The 9,171-nt window shown below is 46.9% G+C and overlaps 1 protein-coding gene across 1 annotated transcript; it reads right to left on the bottom strand.

Annotated features, from left to right (window-relative positions):
• Window positions 1-7,565: 7,565 nt before the first annotated feature.
• On the bottom strand, window positions 7,566-8,537 carry LOC102455948 (olfactory receptor 6F1-like). Its single transcript, XM_006117865.3, has one exon. The coding sequence runs from the start codon at window positions 8,535-8,537 to the stop codon at window positions 7,566-7,568; it is 972 nt and encodes a 323-aa protein (XP_006117927.3).
• Window positions 8,538-9,171: the final 634 nt, after the last annotated feature.

Here is a 9,171-nt window from a genome sequence, read left to right as displayed (position 1 = left end):
ATAATGAGTATCTGCATTGTGCCCGATTGATTTAATATCATGGCCATGACCTAGGAGAAGGCTCAGTAGCCCACGGCTGAAGTACTTCAGCAGTCACTCATCAGGGATATGCGACGACAGTCTGACATTGGCCACGTCTACGTCACAGGTCATTAGAGAAACCCCATTTGAAAAGACTGACCACACAGTTTGCCTGTCCTATTTGAAACCAGTTTGGGGGAGATCACAGGTGCCCTGACTGGTCAAAATCTGGCAGGCACGTGGTTGAGTCGGTGACCAGAGAGGGACCACCACTGCCATCACTGACCACTTGTGAGGCCAAGCAAATGCCACCACCCTGTCCTAACGTGACCCTGGAACAGGATTTCTCAGCCTTTGTCTTCCTGAGTCCTCGCCTCCCCCGTGCTCCCCCATGGCTCACCTCTGCCCCAACAAATGTTTCTCTGCATTTGGCCCTGGACCTCCAGTTGAGAATCACTGGTCCAGAAGACAGGTGAAGTGGCAGATGGCCGGAGAGGTCTGAGTACAGAGGCAAGTTGCTGTTCTCATTGATCTTGGCCAGGAGCATAGAGTCATAGAACCATAGAACACGAGAACTGGAAGGGACTTTGCGAGGTCATTTAGTCCAGTCCTCTGCCCTCACGGCAGGACCAAGCACCATCTAGACCATCCCTTACAGGTGTCTGTCTGACCTGCTCTTAAATATCTCCAGAGATGGAAATTCCACAACCTCCCTAGGCAATTTATCCAGTGCTTAATCAACCTCACAGTTAGGAAGTTTTTCCTAATGTTCATCCTAAACCTCCCTTGCTGCAGTTTAAGCCCATTGCTTCTTGTCCTATCCTTAGAGGTCAAGGAGAACCATTTTTCTCCCTCCTCTTTGTGACACCCTTTTAGATACTGGAAAACCGTTATCATATCCCTTCTCCGTCCACTCCTTTCCAAACTAAACAAGCCCAGTAATTTTAGCATTCAGGATGAATACGGTCAGTGATGAGATCTATGTTCAAAAGGGTTGGCAACGGTATTTGGGCAATTCATTTCCACCTGTTCCTTTGAAAATGCCACCACGAGACTAGGTCCAGTGTTAGTGCTCTGGTGTATACTTGATTTTCTCCTGTGTCATGCCAGGAACACTGGTGTTAGTTGCCCCCTTGTCGCCTGCAGCTTTTGGGTCCAGTAGTCCTCAACATTCATGTGAAAGGAAAGACCACACACTCTGTTTGTTGGTGAAGGCTCAGCTAGGTTTATTGTCAACAATGCCCCTCCGCCACCACCAAGTTAGAGTTTTAGTAAAACACGAGTCCCTGTGATAAGGCTCAGTCACCTAGGGTACGTCTAAACTACATGCCTCCGTCGACGGAGGCATGTAGATTAGCCAGATCAGCAGAGGGAAATGAAGCCGCGATTAAAATAATCGCGGCTTCATTTAAATTTAAATGGCTGCCCCGCTCTGCCGATCAGCTGTTTGTCGGCAGATCGGGGCAGTCTGGATGCGCTGCGCCGACAAAGAAGCCTTTCTTGATCGGCACAGGTAAACCTGGTTTCACGAGGCATACCTGTGCCGATCAAGAAAGGCTTCTTTGTCGGCGCGTCGCGTCCAGACTGCCCCGATCTGCCGACAAACAGCTGATCGGCAGAGCGGGGCAGCCATTTAAATTTAAATGAAGCCGCGATTATTTTAATCGCGGCTTCATTTCCCTCTGCCGATCTGTCTAATCTACATGCCTCCGTCGACGGAGGCATGTAGTCTAGACACACCCCTAATGTCCCCTAGGCCAGTTCTCTTGCCTCTCCTTTCACTCTTGCTTTTACAGAGTGACAGAAACAAGTTCCATGGGTTGCTGGTAGTTTTAACAAAATATTCTCATGTATCCACGTGTCTTACCACCCTTCCTTTATGAAGAGTCTGTGTATTGCTCTTCCGCCCTTCTGGGCATGCCTTTATGTAGCTATTTCAGAGTTCTGTGCATTCCTGCAACGTGTTCTCAAGCCCGGAATATGCTTATCTGGGTAGCTGATATTCTAACAAGGCCTACTTTGGTTAAGAAAACAAAAACATTAGAACAGTCACACTGTTCCTGTGTTTTGTGGAGGAATAAATAACATTTTCTTGCTTTGTCTCTACCAGTCAGAATTGTATAGATCACTTGATATTTCCCTAGTTATCTCTTTTCCAAGCTGAAAAGTCCCAGTCATAGAATCATAGAGCTGGAAGAGACCTCAGGAGGTCATCAAGTCCAGTCCCTGCCCAAGGCAGGACCAACCCCAACTAAATAAACCCAGCCAGGGCTTTGTCAAACCAAGACTTAAAAATCTCTAGGGATGGAGATTCCACCACCTCCCTAGGTAACCCATCCTAGTGCTTTGCCACCCTCCTAGTGAAATAGTTTTTCCTAATATCCAACTGTGACCTCTCCCACTGCAACTTGAGCCCATTGCTCCTTGTTCTGCCATCTACCCCCACTGAGAACAGCCTCTCTCCATCCTCTTTAGGATGTCTAGGAAGGAGCATGGCGGAAAGGGATCTAGGGGTCATAGTGGACCACAAGTTGAATATGAGTCAACAGTGTGATGCTGTTGCAAAAAAAGCAAATGTGATTTTAGGTTGTATCAACAGGTGTGTTGTAAGCAAAACTCGTGAAGTCATTCTGCCGCTCTACTCTGCACTAGTTAGGCCTCAGCTGGAGTACTGTGTCCAGTTCTGGGCGCCACATTTCAAGAAAGATGTGGAGAAATTGGAAAGGGTACAGAGAAGAGCGACAAGAATGATTAAAGGTTTAGAGAACATGACCTATGAAGCCAGGCTTCATGAACTGGGCTTGTTTAGTTTGGAAAAAAGAAGATTAAGGGGGGACATGATAGCGGTTTTCAAATATCTAAAAGGGTGTCACAAGGAGGAAGGAGAAAATTTGTTCCTCTTGGTTTCTGAGGACAGGACAAGGAGTAATGGGCTTAAAGTGCAGCAGGGGAGGTTTAGATTGGACATTAGGAAAAAATTCCTAACTGTCAGGGTGGTCAAACACTGGAATAAATTGCCAAGGGAGGTGGTGGAATCTCCCTCTCTGGAGGTATTTAAGAACAGGTTAGATAGACATCTGTCAGGGATGGTGTAGACGGAGCGTGGTCCTGCCTTGAGGGCGGGGGGCTGGACTCGATGACCTCTCGAGGTCCCTTCCAGTCCTATGATTCTATGATTCTTTGGAACCTCCCTTCAGGAAGCTGAAGGCTGCTCTCAAATCCCCCCTCGGTCTTCGCTTCTGCATACTAAACAAACCCAAATTCCTCAGCCTCTCCTCATAGGTCATGTGCTCCAGTCCCCTAATCATTTTGGTCGTCCTCCGCTGAACCCTCTCCAATGTGTCCACATTTTTTCAGTCCTTTTAGAACTGGCCTTATATGAAAGCAATCCATAGTTTACCTATTTTTGTTGCTCGTTTCTGTACCTTTCCCAATTCTAATATATCTCTTTTGAGATGAGATGACTGAAAGTGCACACAGTATTCAAGCTCTGGCTACCACAGATTTATATAGTGACATATTATGTCTGATCAATCCCTTTCCGAATGTTTCATAACATTCTGTTTGCTTTTTTGACTGAGACTGCACATTGAGGCAATGTTTTCAGAGAACGATCCACAGTGATTCCAAAATCTGTTTTTGAGTGGCCCCAGCTAATTTAGCTCTAATCGATTTGTATGTATAGTTGGGATTATGTTTTCCAGTGTGTTTTATTGATCGTAGCTGAATTTCATCTGTCATTTTACTGCCTTTTGTGAGATTCCTTGAATAATCTCAGCAGCCAGTTCTGGATTTAACTATCTTGAGAAATTCTGTATCACCTTACATTTTTGTGCTTCACTATTTGCTCCTTTTCCCAAAACATTCATGAATATGTTCAACAGCACAGGTCCCGTAGAGAGAACTGCCCCCAGGAGACGCTGCTGTTTACCTCTCTCCATTCTGAAAAATTATCATTTATTCCTACTTTTTGTTTCCTATAATGTAACTAGTCACTGTTATATGAGAGGACCTTCCTTCTTATCCCATGATAGATTAGGGTATGTCTACACGACAGCACTAATTCGAACTAACTTAATTCGAATTAGTTAATTCGAACTAAGCTAATTCGAACTAGTGCATCGAGACCTAAAAACTAGTTCGAACTAGCATTTTGCTAATTCGAACTAGCATGTCCACAATGAGTGGACCCTGAACCGAAGTTAAGGATGGCCGGAAGCAGTGCCAGCAGGGCATCAGATGAGGACTTAGAGCGTGGAGCTGCTGTCTCAGGCTAGCCCAGGGCTGTGCTTAAAGGGACCCGACCCCCACCCCGGACAGACAGTTCTAAGGGGTGCCCCGCTTGCAAAGCAGTCCTGGCTTGGAGTGCCCTGAGTGCCCACACTCGCCACATCACAGCACTCGGCCATCAGCCCGGCTGCACTTGCCGCAGGCTGCCATCTGGAGGGGGGGTCAATCAAGGGGCTTCAGGAGAGCTTCCACCCCGAGGAGCCCGCAGAGCCAGCCCAGTCCTCCCCATCGGGGGCTCGTACCCCATTCCTCCCTCACCTCTTTCCACTTACCCATCCCTAGCCCCCCTTCTTGATGTAAAAAATAAAGGATACGTGTGTTCAAAAATAGAAACTCTGTTTATTGAACAAAACTCGGGGAGACTGGGAAAGGGAGGTGGGAGAGGGGAAGAGAGAGGGTGGGAGAGGGGAGGGCAACTAAAATGATCAGGGGTTTGGAACAGGTCCCATATGAAGAGAGGCTAAAGAGACTGGGACTTTTCAGCTTAGAAAAGAGGAGACTGAGGGGGGATATGATAGAGGTCTATAAAAGCATGAGTGGTGTGAAGAGGGTGCATAAAGAAAAGTTCTTCATTATTTCCCATAATAGAAGGACTATAGGACACCAAATGAAATGAATGGACAGCAGGCTTCAAACTAATAACAGAAAGTTCTTCTTCACAAAGCAAATAGTCAACCTGTGGAACTCCTTGCTGCAGGAGGCTGTGAAGGCTAGAACTAGAACAGAGTTTAAAGAGAAGTTAGATAAAGTCATGGAGGTTGGGTCCATGGAGTGCTATTAGCCAGGGGGTAGAAATGGTGTCCCTGGCCTCTGTTTGTGGAAGGCTGGAGAGGGATGGCACGAGACAAATGGCTTGGTCGTTGTCTTCGGTCCATCCCCTCCAGGGTACCTAGTGTTGGCCGCTGTCGACAGACATGCTACTGGGCTAGATGGACCTTTGGTCTGACCCAGTATGGCCATTCTAAGCTCAGAGCTCAGGGTCGGAGGTCTCAGTGGACCCCCTTGATTTTCATGCAAACCTGCTCCTGGGTGGCCAGGCTGGCAGCTCTCCTGCCCTAGATGGCCACTTTCCTGTGCCTAGTGCGGAGGTCGTGGAGGAGGTCCACGATCTCCGCACTAGACCAGGCGGGTGCCCGCCTCTTGCGGACCTGGGCAGACTCCCGGGAGCCGCCAGCCTGGTCCCGGGAAGAGGTGGAGGGCTGGGTGGCAGCGGGTGGCTGGCTCAAGCCGTGCCAGGTGCAGGGTTTGCTGGCTGGGTGCTGGCAGGCTTGCACCTGGCACGGGTACTGTAGCCAGCCCGTGCCCCTTTAAGGGCTCCGGGGCCAGGAGGGAGGCAGAAGAGTTTCCCTGGTGGTGCCCAGAGTGGCCACCAGGGAAAGCTAGGGAGGGCTAGCCTCCCATTAGTTCGAATTAAGTGGCTACACAGCCCTTAATTCGAACTCGTTAATTCGAACTAGGCGTTAGTCCTCGTAGAATGAAGTTTGCCTAGTTCGAATTAAGCGCTCCGCTAGTTAGAATTAAGTTCGAACTAGCGGTTTGCGTGTGTAGCGCCTATCAAAGTTAATTCGAACTAACGTCGAACTTTTCGCCTTCCTCTGTAGCATGGGGTGCAGATCACAGCTGGAGGATTCTCTGCATCTTGGGGCCTTCAAAGTATTTGAAGGCTTCAATATCGGAGATATAGGTGAGAGGATTATTCTAAGAGGAGTGGGTGAGATTCTGTGGCCTGAACTGTGCAGGGGGTCAGACTAGATGATCATAATGGTCCCTTCTGACCTTAAAGTCTATGAGTCTATGAGTCTATAAGATCATTGCTCCTTGTTCTGCCATCTGCCACCACTGAGAACATCTTCTCTCCATCCTCTTTGGCAACCTCCTTCAGGTAGCTGAAGGCTGCTATGAAATCCCCCCTCACTCTTCTCTTCTGCAGACTAACCAAACCCCAATCCCTCAGACTCTTCTTGTAGGTCATGTTCTCCAGCCCCTTCATCGTTTTCATTGCCCTCTGCAACAAAATCAAGTGATTCATGAGGAACACTTCTCATGCCTTTTTAAAAACTGGTGTTGCATTAGCTATTTTTCATTCATCTCTGTACAGAAGACGAATTTTACAATAGGTTACCTGCCCCACTTAGTAGCCGGGGAATTTCATATTTGAGCCCTTCAGAACTCTCAGATGAATTCCACGGGACCCGAAATTTCTTCCAACATCTGTACTGATATCACAATGGGGAGAAGTTCCTCAGATTTGTCCCACTGACGTGTGGAAACCTCCCTCATACCTTCTGAGATGAGATCTGATGCCAGGAACTCACTGTGCTCCTCTGACATTCGTTGCGCACCGCTTTAGTATCTCAACTGTGCAGTGGCCTCGATGCGTACTTGGTAGGATTCCTTGGTAGGGTGTACTTAAAAAAATTGGTTTTTGTCTTTGAGTCTTTGGCTAGTGGCTCTTCAGATTCCTGTAAACCTCACAGGATCTTTCAAAAAAGGCTTCTATTTTTGAAGGAACTGCGTCTAGACTGAGGTTTCAATTTCAAAATAGCAGTTTTTTGAAGGAGCACCAATATGTGAATAAGCAAATGAAGCACGGGATATTTAAATCCCGGCTTCATTTGCACTTTTGAACTGCTTCATTTACATCCCTCTGCCGACAGAGGGTTGTAGTCTAGACACACCCTGACTGATTTCCTATTTCTAAAGCACGCCTTTTTGTCTCTCACTGCTTCTTTGCCTTTGTTGTTGAGTCACAGTTGCAAGTTTGTGGTCCTCTTACTATTTTTCTATTTTTTAAATTTGGGGTACACATTGAATTTACGTCTCCATTACGGCATTTTAAAAAGTCATTGGCCTTTCACTTTTGGCATTGTGCCTTTTAATGTTTGTTTAACTGACTTCCTGAAATGGTATTAAGGTCCTACCTCCCTTAGGCCTAATGGACCCAACCACTCACCTCCTGCAGATGGACATTCAAACCTAACACCTGGAAATCTTGAGCACAAACAAGTTTTTTTCTCCCACTGGAGCTCACCTGTCCAGGTTATTACAGTAAATGAGAGAAGCTGTAAACCAAAGACATACAGCGAGGAAACATTACATTAGGATGTGAGGTATGATGTATGTCCGGCTACAGTTGCAAAAGAAAAGGAGTTGGCTGCACATTGAAAAAGTTATGACTTAATATTTTTGTTTCTTAGATCAATTACTTTCAAGACATTGCTATTCAAGTTTTGGTGATCTTGATCAAATTTCTACTAAATCGAGGCTTTTTTAAAACCACTTAACATTCCGCTGACTGTTTTTCCTAATGCTGCCTTCACCTCCTTGTTCCTTAGTGTGTAAATGAAAGGGTTTAACAGCGGTGTTACCATCGTGTTAAAGATGTTGACAGTTTTGCTCAGATCCAATGAGCTCTGGGCTGAAGGCTTGACAAAAATAAAAATGGCCGAGCCGTACCAAAGCGTCACGACAGTGAGGTGGGCCGAGCAGGTGGAAAAGGCCTTTTGCCAACCTTGGGCTGAGGGGATTCTCAAGATGGTAGAGATGATGAAAGCGTAGGAGACAATGGTTGTTGCACATGAGACCATGACCACAATGAATGAGTCGATGAAGGTGGCCAACTCAACGAGGCGCGTGTCGGTGCAGGAGAGCACGATCCAGGAATCTATGTTGCAGATGAAATGGTTGATGACATTAGGGCCACAGAAAGAAAGCCTAGATATTAGAGCCGCCAGCACGGAGATAGCCAGGAACCCACCCAGCCAAGAGACAAGGGCCAACTGAGCAGAGAAGGTGCTGCTCATGAGGGTGCTGTAACGCAATGGGTGGCATATGGCCAGATAGCGGTCGTAGGCCATGGCGGCCAGGAGGAAACATTCTGTTGCACCCAAGGAGAGGAGGAAAAACAACTGCAGAAGGCAGACAGTGAACGAAATGGTTTGGCTTGTGCCCAGCACAACAGCAATAGCCTTGGGGACACAGGCAGTGGTGTACCAGACCTCCAGGAAAGAGAGATTGCAGAGGAAGAAGTACATTGGGGTGTGGAGCTGGGGATGGATTCTCACCAAGGCGATGATGGACGTGTTCCCTACGATGGTCAGGACATATATCACAAAAAACAGCACCGCCAGGGACATCCGGAAGGACCATGTGCCAGGAAAGCCTTTGAGGATGAACTCCTGCACTCTGGTTTGGTTTCCCCCGTCTGTCCCAGCCACAACATCCATCTGTCAAGACACGAGAGATCAGAAGGCATTTAAATGTGTTGAAGACATATCTCAGTCTGTTACTAAAGTGAAGAGAAGGGGAAATGAGTGCCATTCAACACCATGCTGACTTGTGCATCTTTCCATCTCTACAACAGTTATGAGATTTCCACTCATTATTCTTCTAAGACCTATCAGGTTGCAGCTGGTAGCTTGACTCTGTGATATCTTTCCTGTGTTGATACTCTAGCCCGTCACTTCTGCTCAGTCCACCCAGGATAAACCCTCAGAATTTGGACCATTCTCTTCATGCCTCTTTTTGGAAAAAACCTTTGCTCTCTGATCAGACAGAACAGGAACTTTGCTTGAGTCCTACTCCTACACCACTTACGTTCTTTCAGCCTTCCGTGAGACAAGAGTGACTTCAGTCTAGACCTGGTTAAAAAATCTACAAAACTCTCTCTCTGAAAAAATGCTGATTCGTTTAAACTGAAATACTTTACAGAAACACACTGGGATTCGCTCGCAGTCTCAACTGGATGCAGTCTCATGAAAATTCAGAATAAAACAAAACCCCGAAAAACAATCCGCTCTCTAAAACAATATCGAGGACTTTTTCATTGGATATGACCCAAGTTGTGAAGTCATGTCAGTT

The sequence above is a fragment of the Pelodiscus sinensis genome, chromosome 30, assembly GCF_052426305.1.
Source record: "Pelodiscus sinensis isolate ZL-2025 chromosome 30, ASM5242630v1, whole genome shotgun sequence".
Taxonomy (NCBI): Eukaryota; Metazoa; Chordata; order Testudines; family Trionychidae; genus Pelodiscus; species Pelodiscus sinensis.
The sequence above is the reverse complement of the archived record's forward strand: the minus strand, read 5'-3'. Positions and strand labels throughout refer to the sequence as shown.

Coding starts and splice junctions, on each gene's coding strand:
- LOC102455948 (XM_006117865.3), bottom strand. CDS start 8,537: ATGGATGTTGTGGCTGGGACAGACGGGGGAAACCAAACCAGAGTGCAG.